This window comes from Gadus morhua, chromosome 3 (assembly GCF_902167405.1).
Source record: "Gadus morhua chromosome 3, gadMor3.0, whole genome shotgun sequence".
Lineage (NCBI taxonomy): Eukaryota > Metazoa > Chordata > Actinopteri > Gadiformes > Gadidae > Gadus > Gadus morhua.
The window spans coordinates 9,258,635-9,277,949 of NC_044050.1; the positions used below are offsets into that span (position 1 = coordinate 9,258,635).

A 19,315-nucleotide genomic window follows, 5' to 3' on the forward strand; every position below is an offset into this window, starting at 1 on the left:
ATGCTGTATTTCATAGATGTAAAGCGCTGTAGAAGAGGAGGTTTTGAACCCATACCACGTTTGAACATTTACTTACACTGACCAACCAATCCACCAACAGACATCTCAACCAATCCACCAAAAGACAAACCAACCAATCCAGCAACCGACAAACCAACCAATCAATCAATCAACAAACCAACCGTACCGCCGAACAGCCAACAATCCAACCAATCCACCAACAGACAAACCAAACAATCCACCAACCGAAAAACCGACCAATCCTCAAACCAACCAATCAATCAACAAGCCGCCACTCGATTTCAGCCCCAAATTGGGTGACATCCGCCGCGGGGAGTATTGTGATTGAAGAGTAAAGTATTGGCCAATCCACTGGCAAGAAAGAAAAGGTGACTTTGGGGTATGACCACATATCCCATGGCGACGCTCGGATTTTTGATGAGTTTAATACATCAAGAAATAAATCAAGAATCATCCTATCATAATTCAATAAAAGCTGACTCATTGAAATGAATCACTATTTAATGTGTATATAGATATGTATAAATAGATAACGCCATATTAAACATAGGCCTACATATCAGGTGACTTGTTCCACGCAGTATTGAATAGGCTATATTCAATAATTACAAAAATATTCTTGACTGAATTGTCCTGATCATCCAAAATGACAAGTTGGAAGTACTCTGGACAGGTGAAAGAAGTGCTTCATGGCACACGAGCCTTCTTACCTGGCTGTATGGGGCGGTACTGCGCCTACTGGACGGTTCGGCAGGACTGTGAACGGACTCCCGATAGCCCGACCAAGTCTTCAGGGCTCCCGGGCGAAGCACCTGTCGAACGGATGCGGCGGGTGGACTGTCCGCCACGGGGCAGAGAGCGATGAGTGTGACAGGGGACAACGCCGTATCTACCAACACAGCGGAGAGAAACTCCATCTTCAAAAGTCAGAACATCCCGCAAAGCTCTTATTTATCCGATAAATAATACGTTGTTGTATTAAAAAAGATTGATGAGAAAGAAAGAAGACAAATCGATCTGCTCAACGCGACTGAAAGGCACTCTTGTGCCTTATGAATGTTCCCGGTTGATCCAACTGTCCAACATCAGGACACGCGGCGTGTCGTGTGCGGCTGTGGCTGATGACTGCGCTCCTGTGACGCCGGATGAGAGTGAACGGCGTGCGTAAGTTTCGCCCCCCCCTGTGTCTCGGTCCCCCCTTTCTCCTGGATGCTGGATGCTGACGTTGACTTGTGCCTAATAGTCCGTGCACTTGGCCCATTCACTGTGCTGCGTTAGGGAGAGCGCGAGAGAGCGAGAGAGAGAGTGTGTGAGAGGGGGGAGAGACAGACAGGCAGCGAGAGGGAGAGAGGGGTAGATCGGGGTTGGTGCAGAATTGAAAGGGGGGAGACGTTGCCGCGCTATAAAATTAAACGGTGTAGTCCACCAAATTGAATGCGCTATCAAGTGATTAAGCTGGAGGAGAACACACTCATTTCGTTGAGTATAATCTGGAGTGGGTTCAAAATGGCAGACCTAAGGCCAAGGTTGTAAAGAGGAGCCGGAAGGTTATCGGTTCGATATCTAACAGTAAATAGAAAAGGAGATGACATGTCAGAAGCATCGTTAACGTTTCAGTAGTCCAAGTACTGCCATCCTCCATTTATTTTGAACCAATCCGCCAAGAGAGTGCATATGCTGATTATAGAGCCTAATCTTGACTAATAGCCGAGTGAAGGGTTTAAGGCTTTCATACTCCCTATAAACCTCCCCTTGACAAGTTGCTGGACGCAGACTAACTCACGTTGGGTTTTAGTGTATGACGCTATAGTTCCCTCTGGTGTTAACACCACAAGCTTTGCATCTGTACCGTGGACCCATGATCTGGGTGCATCCATTGGATACACCCAGCCAAGCACAATATAATTGGATTCAATCAAAATTTTCCCCTTGAAAGGTCCACACCCGGAAGACCGTGACAGATTTTAATATATAATTTACACCGTTCACAGATCAATGACGGCCATATCTGCTGACCGCATCATATTCAGTATCCTCCAACCGTATTGGCCTATACGTCTAAAAGGTACCAATATTCTAGGCACACATCAATACACATAAGAGGACGACGCTGTGCAGAGGCCAAACTTCCAAATCTGCAGGATTCCAAGACTCAAAGCTCAGTGACTTCCTCTTTCCCGCTACAAAGACCTGGTCAGCGGTTTGACCCAGATTCTGCAGAACTGGTGAATATCCAGTAAAGTTAGCTTAAACGGCGTCTGCTGGCAGCGGTCTCGAAGGCTTAAGTGCTCGTTCTGCAGACCTGAAAGCACATGAGTTATAAAGACCACTTAATCAGTCACTGTGGGGGGTGGCTTTACTCCCTCCTCTTCACGCACACCTAAAGCCGGGTCGCCTCTGGTCTCCCATGAAGGAGAAAGCTTTGCTGAGGCAACGTTCACTTATTTGCTGCTCCGCATAGTTGGTGTTTGGTAAGGAGGAAAGGTTGTATGTAAAGATGATTGTAAGAAGAAATAAGCACCTAATTTTAATAAGGATAATACAATTATTATAATAAATCATTAAACTTATAAGAAAGACAATAGTTAGTTTTCTCTAAAATTCACTTTATTCTGGATAAACTGCAAAGAGACAAGGAATAGCAAGGCATCTTCAACAAAGGACATGAAAAGAGTTAATTTAAAAATATTAAAATGGACCACAAAGGTCAAGCGATCTCGCCATTTTGGTCGAGTGTCCTTGTGACTGACCAACTGCTCTTTCTCTCTCTCTCGCTCTCTCTTTCAGTATTTCACACCATCATCTTCCACCCAGCGACCAGGGAGTCATACAGCTGCCTTGAATGATTCTCCGGTCTTCAGGAGATTTGTTCTGATTGGTCCCCGGTTACCACGGCGGCGACATCGGCTGAGGGTTCTGAAGGTATGACATCACAACCGCTGAGATGGAAAGCCTATCAAAGAAAGCACACAAGTTAGCGGGGGTGTACCAACGTTTTACTGTTTGAGACTGGGGCCCACCGTTTGGTGCGCTTTGGTGTCACCTATGGTGACAATTCAAAAATGATGCCCCCACACACACACACACACACACACACACACACGTTAGTTGAGAAATTATCCTGTTTGGGTAACTCCACCCGCCCACCACCAGTGGGTGATGGAACACGCTTCATTAAATCTGAGCGGATGGGGATGTTAATGCATGTCGCCACCAGTTTGTTAGACTGGTTTGTTACATTCGTAATGCCAAATCAGTGGGCACAATCCCAATCGTGTTGCCTCGTTAGGCGATAGATAGTGTCCTGACTGACAAGAATTCACATGAAAATCTGTGGAGATCTTTGCACCTTAGCTTTGAACCTCATGTTAAAGGTTAAACCCCTCCCCCGCCAGTGAATTGTATGGCTGGTCCCACGCCATCGATTGAAAAAAATAAAACCCTTAACTCAGCCCAAACACACTCAACACAAAAAGCAAGCAAGCGCATACATCACTTGGCTGATTAGATGCAGAGCGTCCCTGCAGTCCCATCCTAGGAGGAATATATTAGTAGTTCACTTCAGTTTATTAGAAGAGATAGGGCGGCCGTTCTCAAGTTTGGCCCGCGCCGTCATCTCCTTACTCCTAATGCATAATTCCTGGCTGGGGTGTGTCTCAACCCCAGTGCTGACCAAGCAACTAAATCTAATTCCTCCTATATGCACAGATGTACCGTTACATTTGACTTTCCTCTGAATGGATGTCTTTTCCGACAGGTACGCTGCAGAAATTTGGGTTTGAACCCAGAATCTTTAGGCTGGGAGCCAGACACCCTAGCTGCTCGATTAACCTGCCCCTAAAAGCTTTTTATGAGGCATTAAGCCTCTGTTCTTCCTTGTGTCAGAGGGAGTGGACCTTGGCCTGCTTTGGACGTTGCCTCTCTGTGTGACGCTCATAAACCAATGGTTTCCTCAGGGACCTTGGTGTGTCATAAGATGGGTGGGAAACTTACATGAAGCTGCTCATCATCTGTTTAGTGTCCTCGGAGCTCCTGGAGTTGGCGAAGCTGATGAACGAGCAGTAGACGGCAATCCACGCGCACCACTTCAACTGCAAGACACATACACACACAATTGGATGAGCTACACTGCTGTCATCTTAGGGGAGCTTAACAAAATAAATGCTCAACGAGGCTTAATGTACCTAAACCAAAAGCCAGAACATTCAGCACAGATGAAGGTTACCATGAGTACTGACAATGTCCAAAAGAAAATGATTTAAAGAGAAATGCAGTGATCTGTCCTGTACATTAAGCCATGTAAGCAGTTTGTTAAGCAGAAATAATTAGTGTTAGTGAACCCTCTGTTTCAGCTTGAATCCAACCCTCGACAAGATTAGATTTAAGAAAATGAGTTCTGAGGTGATATATCTAAGGAGAGGGGGAGGGAGGGGTGTTAACCCAATGGTTACTTCCAACGCCAACTTTGGGAATGTTTTTTAGTACCGTCGTTGTGTGGGAATCTAATGGTGCCTTCGGACCAAAAAATAAGGAGCGGCGTGAATCCATACAAAGTCAATGCAGAGACGCATTTAGAAGAGAAATTATCATTGAGAGGAGAATTGAACACTGGTTTGTCCAAATTTTACTTGCGCAACGTGGATTTCGCGTTATTCTACCCACGAACACTTCGCTCAAGTTGAAATATTTGAATGCCAACTCTGCTTGGTCGTGAGAGTAGGGCTGCTTGATTATGAAAATCATAATCACGATTATTTTGGTCGATATTGAGGTCAAGATTATTTAAATGATTATTTTTGAGTTTGAAAACATTATGTATTTATTCAGCATGTATCTCCCAAAAAACATGTTGTAACTGAGAACCTTGAGATTTCGCCTTAAAAAAAAATACACAAAATGTTCAGAAAGAAAATGTTCAAATCAAAAATAATGTTAGGATATGTATCCAGCTGTTATGCACTTTCTATAAAACATTTAATGAAGAAAATAAATAAAAATTGAAAACTCGATTATATTTATTTTGGGATTGTTTTAATTAGATTAATCGCCCAGCCCTACGTGACAGCCAATCAGACCGGGGTGAACCGCAACATGGAGGAGAAAGTGATTGTCGTCGTTTACGAACTCCCCGAGCTCTATATCTATATGATATAACATAGAATACAATTAAAATATAGATATCTATGTAATATAATGTATAATATCACTTCCAAAAGCTGTATGCGCCTCCGGAATATATTATGAATCCTAAACGACCACGTCACTGGTACTTCCACAAGTTAAGACTCATAGTGGGTGTTATCTCGGCCATGTTTGAGAAAGAATTGGGGGAAAGAAACCTTTGCATTCCCAAGGTGAAGCCCCTCCTCCTACACTCGCACAAGTACATTTGTGTAATCACTCCCAGGGGTTAATCTAAACCGGGAAAAGAGGGGCGCTGTGCCTCCTTGTTTCAACCCAGCGCCTCCTTGTCGAAAATTTTAAATTACTTAAAATCTCCCGGAATGGAGAGCGAGCGCGCAAGACCGCGCACAGGAGACAGACGTGCTCCTAACCGCGTTCGCATCCGTGTAGCGAGCGCGCAGCACAACAGAGAGGGATCTAGAAACTGTGCATGAGGCAGTGTGCACGTGAGCCTCAGGCGCCTCCTGATTGGCCTGGATCGGTAAGTCAACCAATGAGTTTACAGTGTAGGCGGGCTTTTATCTCTTCTCCCGAACCAAATTTATCAGTTCAGTGAATCTGAGAGTGTCTGAGAAGAAAGAAAATATAGCGTTTGGTGACTTAGTTTACAGTGTTTTTAAAATGTCGTGCCACGGGGTGAAGAAAAGCAAGGATTGTCTTGCAAATTTTCAAAAGCTCCCCCCCCCCCAAAAATCGCTCCATACCCCCCCCCCCCCCCCCCCAATCTGCAGTATGGAGTATAGAACGTGCTTTAAAATTGTATTGTTTGTCTATGAAAGGTATTGTATCGAGTTATGAGGATTCAAACGTCAGTGAGGAAGGAAAACTAGTTTTAGTCTGATTCCATACGTTTTCATTCCCATAAACTTCCATTAAATGACCCTCAGTTAGACTAGGATACTAACTGAGAGACTAGAAACATTTTCTATTATCAACCAGCCCTAGATACCCAGGCTAACCCATACCCTGTATCCAATCCTCTTCCCTCTCAACCGGCCTTTCCATTCTCGTATGGTACTGGAACCTGTGTTAACGTTTTGTGCCACTTTACCACTGTCACCTAAGTGGACTGTACTGTAGTACTGCAAACTGGTACCATGTGTAGTACCTGTGCTGGTTCTAGCTACTTGTTTTACTAACATATATGCAAGGTAGCAAGAGAAAGATGGTGAGAGATAATGTGAGAGAGAGCGAGAGAGAGAGAGAGAGCGAGCGAGAGTGAGAGCGAGAGAAGATGGGAATTGGTCTAGGGGTCACCTTGAGCATTAGTCCACACATGCTGAAGATCATGCCAAGCAGGTTCATATAGTCAGGGGTGGGGTCCTCCAGTGTAGGATTGGCTTCTGTGCTGGGCGGTTTGTACCTGCAAAGAGGGATGAATCATACACATACATTGTTTTGCCGTCCTACTTCACGCGTTAATAAGTGTTATAAGTAAATGTCAGCAAGAATCCATCGTTGTTTCTGATGGTTTGAGGATTTTTAAATCCCTTTTCATGTTATGCCAATTCCTCTTCAAATTGTACTTTAGACAGACCAGCTTGGGTTTTCGTTAAATACTATTCATTCACCATGTTTTGACATTCACACAATACAATTCATTTAAGCGCATTCGTAAATCGTCTCAGTAAGCACATATTCATTCAGGGGAGCTTACGTTCACTAAACTAGCTAGAAAGCTGCGAACTAGTACATTTCTATCAGATATACACACCGCAAAATCTTATTTTGTCGTCTCGGGTCGTTCATGTTGTTTGAAGTCATGTTATTATATAAAGATTACACGTTATTATAGTTAAACTAAGAATCCACCAGTGGGAAAACAGCTGATCTGCTGCTGATCGGCTAATGGCTAATGTCGAAACAGAGGATGTTCCGGGTCAGCACTTCAAACTAAGAGCTCCTTGCTACTTTGCAATCGCATAGGAACCATCAAAAGAGCTTTATTGGCATAGAAAATTAATATAGATATGTTAGAGAAGTTTAATAATGTATCTAAGGAAAAAAATACAATTTAGGCTTGTTAATTATACCAATTGTAATATGATTTAATATATATATACTATTATTCTGGTATACATGTATAATCCCGGCATTCCTCTTGTACCGGAAGAACTACTATGAACTCAAGGAAAGTAAGAAACACTCAAAAACAGCGTGTTATAAACTCTTTGAATGGTTATAAATAAATACTACTGCTACAATCTAAGGAGGTAGCAGAATGCAAGATAATTGCGTTTGAACGGCAAAAGTAAGTCATTCATTTTTTTTAAAACTGCTAAGACTGTATTGTGGGCATCTGTTGTCATTGCACATTTGTTAATGTGTAACTATCTAGTTATGTATCTTTTGGTGTCTGACCCATTTTTCTAGACTACCAGGATAGAGTTTGTACAATCATAATATGACACCTTCGGCCCATTAATTAAAACTGACCGAATTTACAGTTAAAGTGCATCGATTAGCCTCAGTGATCCAAACGTTGACATGCTGTGTGTTTAGTTTAGTACCCAGAGCACAGAGAGTATGTCGTTCCCGCAGCCTAAACCGCAAGCTCCACAGCTGCCCCGGCACCTGCTGAGGACTATCGACTGTAACCAAGGAGCGGTCCGGGCCGTGCGCTTTAACGGTGAGCACAATGCGAGATGGAGCATTTTTTCAGTATTGGGTTCGTGTTTTGGATCCAACATAACCACAAATGATTAAGGACGGAATTAAACAAACAGTTTGTGTATTCAGTAGACCTGTTCATTAAATGTTAGGTTATGAACACTCATTCAAGATTATTCAAATTAGTAAATATTGGAGTGGTGGCAGATGCGACCTATGGTTGGTTTGAAGATGCTTCAGTCTAAATCTATACAGTTCTGGCATTTTTGATAAACACTGACTCCCATCAACCCAAACGTTGCGTCACATATTACGTTTGGCTATAAAGTTAGAGATTGTTACGAAGTTTGGTGTGAAAGGCAACGTCTCAAGGGGATAAGCACGAGACAAATCTGTATCGTGGTGTGCTGTATTAGTGGTATGGATGTGCTGTTTGGCTTACTTTGTCCTCCTCTTGTGGCAGCGGACGGGAACTACCTTCTGTCGTGTGGCAGCGATAAGTCGCTCAAGCTGTGGAGCGTCACCAGAGGCACACCTCTGAAGACCTATAGTGGCCACGGATACGAGGTCCTTGATGTCGACGGGTACGTGTTTGCTATTTTGTTGTGTTATTTGTTGTTAATCTGTGGTAAATACTCTGTAAATAAGTCACGTCAGGCAGGGGCGGAGTGGGGCACTAAAAGCCACCGGGAGAATTCTGACCGGCTCGGGCCACCAACGGCCCTCCTCCAAGTCTACGCATTTGGGGAGGACTTAACGAAATATGAAATCTGACAATAAAGAGTAGGTTTAAAGCTTTTATGGGTTTTCTAATAATAAACAGATGCTGAAATATAACATCAAAATAAAATGATACAAATACTATTATATATATATATATATATATATATATATATATTAGTGCTGTCAGTCTAACGCGTTATTAACGCAAACCAATTTTCACGGCGTTCGTTTTTTTATCGTGCGATTAACGCTCTTTTGGCTTGGCAGACGTTGTAGATTGTCACCTGCTGTCTAGCAACAACTAGTCACGTTAGAAAAACTACAACACCATACCGGATCTACACCGGAAATAAAACAACAAGCATGCCGCACAAATTTGTTGGGGCAAGCAAGGATACGGAGCGGGTGAAAAACTCCTTAAAAGTGTGTGTGTGTTTGTGTGTCACTCTGTTCGAGCCTGCACGAGAGTTCAATGTTGTCATTAGCTGTCCCCGATCGCTGCCTCTGATGTCAAGGCCAAATAATGGTTTGAATGCCATGTTGGTAATTGTCATGACGTATCTGCTGTTAACACAAACAGACAGCAAAATGCTGTTGAAACGATGTCAACTCAATTAAAAATAAACAAGACAAATCTAAAATTAACCTTGCAGACACAAAAAAGTAATAAATCATTTGATTAAAATGTGTAAATTGGATGAATATCATGTGTCGCTGCTGGTTCTTTTGAATAACCATTGTGCCCTTCCCACAGTTCCTTTGACAACAGCCAGCTGTGTTCGTGCAGCTCTGACAAGACGGTGATCCTTTGGGATGTTGCGACCGGGCAGGTGGCCCGAAAACTCAGAGGTCACGCCGGGGTCAGCTGAATTATATTACTCCTAATAATAAATACAATAATGAATTTGTATTAGAAGCTCCTTTTCAAAGCAATTTTTCAAAACTTGCGTGTATGTGTTTTCCAGATAGTCAACTGTGTCCAGTTTAACGAAGAGGCGACGGTAATCCTCTCTGGTGAGCGTGTTCTCTCTGCAGCCTCATCATCACACACAAACTACAGTGCAGCCACCAAAGGGGGGGATTTAGTTCCATGTTATGAGGCAGCAAACATTCTGTGCTGTTGGTTCTGTTATGTGAATTATTTGGTTGTCTTATATTCTATTCTGTTCTACTCCACACTTCTCATGTGTTCTACTATATTATGTTCTGTGTTCTATTCTTCTTGGTTGGTTCCATTCTATTTGTTGCTACTCTTTTCTGTTGGATATCTTCTATGCTGTTTGACCCTTCTCTATTCCATGATGTCCTATGATGTATTGTGCTCCTTTGGTTCTGTCCTATGCTATGATGGCCTGTGTTCTATGTAGGAGCCGTTATTTCCTGCATGCATGCATGTACCAAGCCGGGTGATCCAAACTTAACACCAGGTTGTATGTTCTGGTTCTCGCCCCTGTAGGGTCCATAGACGGGACGGTGCGCTGCTGGGACACGCGGTCCCGCAGGTTCGAGGCCATCCAGGTTCTGGACGAGGCTACTGATGGGATCAGTAGCCTGAAGGTGTCCCAGCACGAGCTGCTGACCGGGTGGGTCCTGTCGCCTAGCAGACTCTTGAACCCTTTTTAATCGGTGTGTGTTTCAGCGGGTTGGTGGGACGCGACCAACCGCACACCTGAAAGCTCACTGGAATATATGATCCTTAAAGAATCATCCATTCTAATGTGCTCAGAGTTTTTTTCGAAAAACACACAGTTGGTTGCGTACCAGCAACTCACTGTAACATACTCTCAGGCCCCTGACCCAGGGTCTGAGAAGCATTCATGTGTTAAAACAATGGGTGTTCTCCCACAACATTCACGTCCAGTCTTGCGATCCTAGCGGACTGTTGAGTGTGCTCACATTGCTTGTTTTGGTGCTGTTGGACCTTACAGGTCGGTCGACGGCCGGGTGAGATGCTACGACCTGCGCATGGGGCAGCTGCACATCGACTTTGTCAACAGTGGGTCACCCTTGCGTTGTTACAGAATCCTAGTCCTTTAGGAAGGGACTGGAATCAGTGATGAGCAGCGATAATATATTGTTGTTGTTAAATTATTGTCGATTTGTGATCATAGGTGGATATGATTAAAGAGTCACTGTCCACTGGTTTTATGATTCTAGAATTATATTAAAACAGAATTGAAATGTAATAAGGATTATTCAGTTAATTATTATAGAGTTATAGAATTCTGTTGCAACGCCAGTCAACGCCTATGTTACGTGCACTAACGCCAGTATGTCACATGCACCAACGCATGTATTTCCCGTGCACACCAACTTTTACGCCACATGCACCTGTGTTTCATGTGCACTTGCTCCCTGTCACCATGTTGTGTACAGGCCCCATCACGTGCGTGTGCTTCAGTCAGGACGGCCAGTGCACTTTGACCTCCAGCCTGGACTCCACGGTCAGGCTGCTAGACAAGACCACCGGGGAGATGCTGGGAGAGTAAGTCCCTGTTCCTCCTTCTCGTCTTCATCCGTCCCCTTCTCCTCCTCCCTCTGCAGCAGGGATAACTTGGGAGAAACCAACAGTTATTGTAATTTTTCTTTTTTTTTTACAAATGTCTCTTTTCTCAATGTGACAAATGAACAATACAGTGTGCGAGTCCCTACCAGTGCGTGGTTATACTCTTCCAGCAGGTCATTCCAGAAAGACGACAAAAAGAAACACAAAAATCTCCAATTTAAAAGAAAACTTAAGACATTAATAGGTCATTAAGAATTCAACCTCAAAATATACATTTTAAATAATCATTGATTTAAAACAGGGATACAGTGTTTCCCTCTAACCTGGGTGTTCCAAGATTCAATCCCCCAATGTCTGAAGAGCATCCTAGAGCAAGATTCCCTCAAACCCCAACCTCCTCCTAAATGACCTATATCTGAACACACTGTCAAACCCCTACCTCCTTCTTAATGAGCTGTATCTGAACCCACCATCTATCCCCTACCTCCTCCTTAATGACATGTATCTGAACACACTGTCAAACCCCTACCTCCTCCTTAAAGGGAAACTTCACCCATTTCCATTAAGCTTTGTATCGTTAGAAACCCACTCATATTTTTGAATGGTCGTGCATCATTCCCTTATTTTCTGGAGAGACTGGAGAGATCCGTATCGATCTCCAACACTTCCTGTTCAAGATGACGCAATATGACGATTTCTGCATAGAAGTAAATAGGAAGTGTAAGAGGGGAGGATTCTCGTAAGACTACAAGCACTAGTCCCACCCCTCTATAGGGGGTGGGACCCACTGACGCTACAGACCTATTAGAGCAGTGCCAGTGGGTGGGACTTCACCAGCAGAAACTAAAGGCTGATTTAGGGTCGTTTTAGATGCAGAGACGTAAGCACGTAATTTACACAAGGGACTTGTTTTAGACAAGTTTTGATTTACGGTTCCTTTAAGGTTCCTTAAGGATTGCGCGTGTTGCAAGGGGATTCTCCGCCAGAACAGTAGGGGGAGCAACGAACGAATCTGTGGGCGTGGAAGTGGAAATCGCTGGCTTGTTTATATTTATAATTATCATAATTCGTTCTTGTGTTTTCTTCTTCTCCTTCTTCAAAATTCTTCATTCGCTTCTGTCACGGCCTTTTAAAAATGGCGCTATTATGCTGTAAAACCGGAAATGTGAGACTCCTGAAAGGATGTGGTTAGCTGGCCAATCACAGTCTTTGCGAGCTGCGTAGGGCCGTACTTTTTTAGTCGCATAGTCAGGAATTTTGGCCGACGCACTTAAGCACGTAAGGGGGGATATTTTACCGCACAAGGGGGGGGTTATGTATCTTACGTGCTTATGCGTTACGTCTAAAACAGAGCATCGGCCTTTACATCCACAGCGTCTGAAGCTAAGCTAACAGAGGCTGTTGATAAAACTGAAGTACAATGGCGGAAGGTGCTGGATCTGACATAGAAGATGGCACCATGCAAAAGTCCATTTGTTCTAATTCACTGAGTTCACCAACTAATACTCTTCACTAGAAATGTTGTGTGAAATGATTTTCAAGCAGTCTTGCGGTATCAGCTTGGTAGATGGAACAGCGAGGTGTCCGATAGGCAGAGATCTAGATAAGCGGGAGTGGCCAGCGAAGCTGTGCATCGTGGTGCATGGTGGGAGTTGTTGTCTTCAATCAACAAGCGCCAAAAAGTCACTTTCTGCCTTTTCTCGGTCAAGACGGCACCAAATTAGAATTTTATTTTATTATTCGACTACATATAGGACCCAATTTCAATACATATTCATGCCTCCACCGGTGAAATGCTCCTTTAATGACATGTATCTGAACCCACCGTCAAACCCCTACCTGTCTTACCTGTGGTTCCAGGTACACAGGCCACAAGATGAAGGGCTACAAGCTGGACTGCTGTCTGTCCGGTAAAGACACCCACGTGATGAGCTGTTCCGAGGACGGACACGTCTACTGCTGGGACCTGGTAGAGGTCAGAGTCAACCGCTTTTTCCTTCTATCTCATCTTCCCTGCCCTCATTTCACTTTCATTCTTCATTCCAATGCTTTGATGCAAAACACAACGTTTTACATGAAAGGTAAATACAGTTTTGAATGGGGAATGTTACCTTAATTCATCTAAAGGTTACATTGAAGTCAAGTGGTAATTTATCTACTTGTCACTATTAATGTATTCATTGTTATTATTTATTAATTTATAGTGATTCATTATTTGTGTGGTGTGTGAAATGCACAGGCTCCATCTCGGAACATCCTTGACCTCAAAGCATTAAACGTTTTATTTCCAGTGAGGCAATGGTGTCATTATGGTTCCAACTGTGCATCTTGTCTGCATGGGCTCAGTTAACGCCATGCACATGGGGAACTTTCTCTTCCTAATCTGGTTTTATTTCCATAAGATATCCTTCCAAACCAGGTCCCGGGGTTCTCCTCTCCCACGGTTTAACATTTAAATGGTCTTGAAAAGGTTGCACCCAACCAAGAGCAAAGCTTTGATCAACCGATATTTTATAAATAACAGAAATGTAACTGAATCTCGCGTTGCTTTGTGTTTATTTCATATTTCTTTCATTAATTGCTTTCAGGGCTCCCTAACTTTGAAGCTGCCGGTGGGGAAGGCCGTTGTCCAATCTCTGTCTTTCCACCCCACCGAGACCCAGCTCCTCACAGCCATGGAGGGGCGTGTCCAGGTGTGGGGGGCTGAGCCTGAGGAAACCGAGGAAGTGGAAGAGGGCGGCATGATGGGGGCATCATAGAGAGTGCAGTATGTGTGTGTGTGTGTGTGTGTGTGTGTCTGTGTGTGAATGCGTGTGCATGTCAAACCCATGTTGAAGAATATCACATATTTTTGTACATAACAATGAATAAACTCTTTTTCTTATTGTAACAATCGAGTCGACAAAGCCCCGTTTTGTAAATTGTTGACTTTATTGGGAACAGAACACTTTTTTTTTATGATTTTCGTACAGAGAAATAAGTTAAGTCATGTCAAAGAATTAAAATAAACCAACCAAATAAATAAATAAATTATTTTACATAAATACATTTTACATTATTTCAAGCGACTACTTGGTCAGCACTTCTATTTTGCGCCACACACACAATGTACCCCAAGAGGATTATCTTTCAATAATTAAATACATGTATTTTTTTTAGCTTATTCATGAAGTCAAGTAGTTTTGTCTGTCCATTTGACCCTTTCTAGGAAACATTAGCAGTGTTGAAACTACAGACCGACTACTAAGTGCGGCAATGTGCCTTTGTGGATTGACCTCAATCAGTATTTTATATTCAGTATATTTATCTTTTGCAGGAAATATAAAAAGAACGCTTGAAAACAAAAAGCTTGTTTCCAAAAATGCTATGTACCTGCATCTGTTGAATCCGTAAGGATACAAGTGTCAACACTTTGCAAAATTAAATTAAAAGCACCACTGTACACTGTTTGACAGCACTTTAAAAAAAGCCTTAAATCAAGCATCATCCAAAGGTTTACAACCTTGAACATTTTAGAAGGCACCTGCTTTCAATTTTAAACCCGTACAAAGAAATAGTTTTACAAGCGCTTAGGAACAGACTTCAGACCTTCCTCTCCCACACACCAGCCCTCACCCTACCACTCAGCCTAGCCTACCCAACCCTCACCCTACCACTCAGCTACCCCAACCCCTCACCCTACCACTCAGCCTAGCCTACCCAACCCTCACCCTACCACTCAGCTACCCCAACCCCTCACCCTACCACTCAGCCTAGCCTACCCAACCCTCACCCTACCACTCAGCCTAACACTCGGCTCTCTGCCCAACTCACCCTAACCGACCTAACCCTCTTCCTCACCCAGCCCACCCTAAGCACCACCTCTCCTCCACCCACTTCCCTCCCTCACCCCCATACCACCCCACCTCCAGCCCAGCCCAGCCTCCTCCCTACCCCAGCCCCTCAGCCCACACAGCTGCAGCCGGCGGCCAGCAGCTTCTCCACCTTGTGCCAGCGGTGGGCGTTGTCCAGGAAGGCCAGGTCCTCGTGGTGCGTGGGCCGGCAGCAGGGACCCCCCACCCCGCTGGGCCCGGGTCGCGGCAGCACCCCGCCCAGCAGCAGGTGGGCCCTCGTCAGGTCGTGGTTGGAGCGGACGCGCTCGCAGGCGCCACCGCAGTACTTGAAGAGCACCGTCTCGTCGGCGTCGTAGCCCAGCCCCAGGTCCCGCACCTGGAGCTGGACGGAGCGCAGGCCGCAGGGGGAGGCGGAGGCGGAGGCGGGGGCCGCGTCGGAGCTGGAGCGGCGGGGGCGTGGTGCGGGCTCTTGCTGGTCCGGAGAGGCGGTGTCGGCGCCGCCGACAACGTGATCTGTAGGGAGGGCGGGAGGGTTGAGATGACATCACAAACTAACTCAAACACAAACTATCACACACATTTGTTCAAAAACTACTAGTAGACAAACTATCACACAAATTTGTTCACAAACTACTAGTACACAAACTATGCAAAATACTAGTATACCGACTACCAGCAAACTACTAGTCCAACAATTAAAGCACGCAAACTACTTTGTTTGCAGTTCTCAAATGGTGAGGAGGGATTCCTTATCGTGAGCGCATTCCGATATACACATTCAGAATTGACACCAAATAATCATTAACCATTCCGTAAGAATAAATACACTTCATTGGAAAGCAAAAAAATATTTGTTTTCTATTTCAGGTCATACAGTTCCAAATCTAATGTTGGCGATTCATTGATCCTTCTGTTAGAGAACTTATCATTGAAAGGTTAACCTTATTCAAAGGTCAGAGGTCAACCTACCGAGCAGAGACGGCAGCGCATGTCCGTAGCCCCGCTGGACGCAGAAGAGCAGGAAGAGCAGCTGGAGCAGGGAGCGCATCGTCGGGTGTGTCTGTCTGCGTTCGCTGCCGCTGAGTCCAAATCAACCCAATGTGGTTTGCGTTGCGTGGGTGTATGTGTGTGTGTGTGGACACGAGAAGGTGGTGCTGAGATGTGGACCAGCCACGACCTCAAATATATAGCTCTTCAGATAAGGGGGGTTGGAGGGGTGAGTGGAGAGAGAGAGAGAGAGAGAGAGACACCAAGACATGATACGCCAACAGAACGTCCCGCTCACCTGACTGACAGGAAGGCGTAGGAGGTCCGCCGGGCGCTTGACCGAGAATGAGACGTTTTTTGGGGATGGTTCGACGGTGTTAATCCCAGGGCCCTCAGCCCAGACGTTGGCACTTGATTAGCCCCAAGGGTGAAGGGGTCGGAGCCAGTTTGTGTTTTAATAGTCAATTTTTATGTTAGTTAGTAAGTTAGTTGGTTCAAGGAAACGTCAAAGAAGATATATATAGGAAAACAGCAAGTAAGGTACGTGAATCACAAAGAAATATGTCTGTTTTTTATTCGTATTAATACATTTTTACAACTGAAGTTACAGGACAACAAATGACCATATTGTTAAAAAGAAAAAAGAAAGTGACGTGATGAAAAAAAAATGAAAAGTATATGGAAAATCTGGCAAAAAAGATACGATTAATAATACAGAAGAGAGGTTGAATCTCAGAGCATAATGGAAAGAGTCTGTAATTAGAGGCTAGAGAAAGGAAACATCTCTTATCTGAGGAGACATTCCACAGGGTGAATCGCCCAGCCCAGGCAGAACCTACAACCTGGTCCATAAATTAAGGGATTTCATCAGCAATGCAGAGATGAAGGAGAATATGCAGAATATGCATTGTTCAACTCGGGCAAGCGCCAGGGCAAATAGGTAAAGGGATGGAATGTGAAGGTGATTTTATATTGATATTTATCCATTCTTTGCAAAACGTCTATCACATGTCAAAACGTATTCAGATTGTTTTAAGGTGGTTTTAAATGAAAGTATTGATTCCAGGATGATAACTATGAAGTATGAATATATATTATGTGATGTTGTTAATAGTAGAAGCATCATTGTAGTTATTCAAATACTGTACATATATTTGACATCATACTGGAAGGATAATGTTTGTGCTTACATCTTTCTATAATGTTTGCCTGGGGATGCATTCGTTTGGGCTCTCAACACTTCTAATTAGGTTACATATTTTATCTTATGTTTTTCAAGATAAGATCCGAGAATAACTAAATGATCATACAAGTATGCAAGAATCAGCATGGAACACAGATCGAGTTAACTGAAGAATCCATAAATAGAATGAATCCACTAATACGTTTCAACACAGGGGTACCCGAAACTTTAACATGTTGTCACCCAGCTGTGGGGGTCACGACAACCACCCAATTGTTCTGCTGGAAGAACAACAAAACATTCTCATTGCAATGTGTGAAAAGTGAGGTCATAAAATGTATTCCCCTTTTAGTCTTTAAACATACGGTACTAATGACCCAAATGAACCAACAAGGCATATATTATTTAACTTTTGCCTTCCTGTGAGTAACTTCGGCCGCTGTTGCGACCCCCTTTAGGGGGGTGACCTTGGATTGTATGAAAATGTTGTGGCCCCCAGTTGAAGAACACTGTTTTTGATCGATACAGGTTGAATAACCTCTCAATTGACCTTCCAAGACAATTCCCAACACAATTTTCAACAACAATTGTTGTAAAACATTTCCAATAAAATGTAAATCCAATCAAGTTAGTGATTGGATTGGGTTTTCGAAGAATTTTTATGAAGATGATCAACCGCCTAACAACTGATGGCCCCCTCCGTGCACGCTGGGGATTCATCCTGGCAGAGATGGCGGAAAGTTTGTTTTCCTGAAAAGAGAGATGGGTTTCGTCATGGGTTTCCCCTCTCATCCCGACCAGACAACGGAAGGGCTGGAAGGGACCCGTCACATTCCTTCCATGCACAGGCGGGAAAAACACATTTCAGAAGGATAGAGCCCTCTGGAATCGCAACTACAAATCAGGCCTGGTATTGCGAGTGGTCAGGTGTCAGGAAATGAAAGAGCGTTCTCGCGTGAGACGGTATAAGGGCAGAATGTGACGGACGCTTTTTATATACTGGTTTTGTTGAGAGGCTCCAATGCAGTAAAAGGCTCTTCATTGTTATGAACTTTTGTTGAGAGGCTCAACAAAACCGTGCACGTTTTTAGCTATCAGTTTTTCAGTTTATTGGAGAGGCTCATACACGCACGCCAGAATCCAGCCAATTAGGCAGCACTGTCTCTTCAATATAAGTTTTTGGTTGGCTCCCGCTGTCTTTTTTCTTTTTAATCCACTGCAATTATCTGTTTTCGCTACAGATTGGGTTTTCTAATGATAGTGTTTACTCTTTAACTGTCATACAACCATCCCATATTAATTTTTCCTTATGACGTCATTACATTTTCCTATTTGTCCTTGATCTACCACGTTAGTTCCTCTTCTCAGAAGCATAACGCCCAAAAGTGATCTTATACATCAGTATCCACTGCTTATTAAAAAGACTCCTTCCTCTCCAGCTGATGTACTGTAATTCATGTATGATTCAATATTTTCATGTGGTATTCGAAAATAGCAGTTTGTTCTATTTACTCTGTAACCTGTAACCAATGCAGTAAAATGCTCTTCATTGTTATGAACTATAGTAGGAGCCACAAAGACTGGCTTTTGAAAGAGAGTTTCCTGCTAGCAGGATCATTAGAACGGATAATGTAAAGACTGGAAAGCAATTTTCAGTAGATTTATAACTTCAATATATCATCATTAATAAAGTTTGAGGGTCTTGCAGCTCATTGGTGCAGCTGTGTCCATGCGTGGGTCCTTCTAGGAAGACACTTTTAGGAATCATATACAAAATATACCCATTAATAACTTTAATCATTCTGAGATTATTTAATAGAACTCTTAATTTTATCTGACTCTGATTTCATAGAATTCTGACTAAAGGACTGGTTTTATCGCATTCCTGATTTTATAGAACTGTCACTTTATAGAGCTGTGACTTTGTAGATCTCTTGAGTTCATTGACCTCTATATCTCATATGAATCTTTATTTCATAGAACTCTGTTTTTATAGGACTATATATTTAGTCCATTTTAACACATACTGTACATATCGTGCTATCTTTTTTGTAAAAGTGCTATTATTCAGTGATGCGTCACATGGATCTAAATTGCTTGCAGCTAAAACATAACTATGTAAATATGTGTAAGCTTGCGGAACAAAGGCAATATTTCCAAAAATAAGGACGGTTTTAGCGATCCCTGTGGTGTAGTGCACTTTTTCCCCTGCTAAACCTGAAGAATTTCTAGCAGACGGCTTCTTATCTTAATCACATGAAGCAGGAA

General features: G+C 43.4%; 3 protein-coding genes across 4 annotated transcripts; 1 reads left to right on the forward strand and 2 right to left on the reverse strand.

Annotated features, from left to right (window-relative positions):
* Positions 1 to 2,606: 2,606 nt before the first annotated feature.
* On the reverse strand, positions 2,607 to 7,092 carry wdr83os (WD repeat domain 83 opposite strand). The gene is made up of 4 exons (XM_030352171.1): positions 6,920 to 7,092; positions 6,463 to 6,568; positions 4,015 to 4,112; positions 2,607 to 2,974 (listed from the first exon to the last, which is right to left on the reverse strand). Exons 1-4 carry the CDS (start codon positions 6,967 to 6,969, stop codon positions 2,908 to 2,910), a joined length of 321 nt encoding a protein of 106 aa, XP_030208031.1. The 5' UTR covers positions 6,970 to 7,092; the 3' UTR covers positions 2,607 to 2,907.
* Positions 7,093 to 7,306: 214 nt separating this feature from the next.
* wdr83 (WD repeat domain containing 83) lies at positions 7,307 to 13,934 on the forward strand. 2 transcript variants are annotated; one of them, XM_030352169.1, is made up of 10 exons: positions 7,307 to 7,456; positions 7,708 to 7,834; positions 8,279 to 8,399; positions 9,293 to 9,398; positions 9,504 to 9,552; positions 9,995 to 10,121; positions 10,467 to 10,534; positions 10,915 to 11,023; positions 12,905 to 13,019; positions 13,633 to 13,934. In XM_030352169.1, exons 2-10 carry the CDS (start codon positions 7,732 to 7,734, stop codon positions 13,801 to 13,803), a joined length of 969 nt encoding a protein of 322 aa, XP_030208029.1. In that variant the 5' UTR covers positions 7,307 to 7,456; positions 7,708 to 7,731; the 3' UTR covers positions 13,804 to 13,934. The 2 variants fall into 2 exon arrangements, with proteins under 2 accessions (XP_030208029.1, XP_030208030.1); XM_030352170.1 differs by having other exon boundaries at positions 7,713 to 7,834.
* A 1,052-nt stretch (positions 13,935 to 14,986) lies between these two features.
* Positions 14,987 to 15,925, reverse strand: LOC115540275 (artemin). Its single transcript, XM_030351420.1, has 2 exons — positions 15,847 to 15,925; positions 14,987 to 15,390 (listed from the first exon to the last, which is right to left on the reverse strand). The coding sequence occupies exons 1-2, from the start codon at positions 15,923 to 15,925 to the stop codon at positions 14,987 to 14,989; spliced, it is 483 nt and encodes a 160-aa protein (XP_030207280.1).
* Positions 15,926 to 19,315: the final 3,390 nt, after the last annotated feature.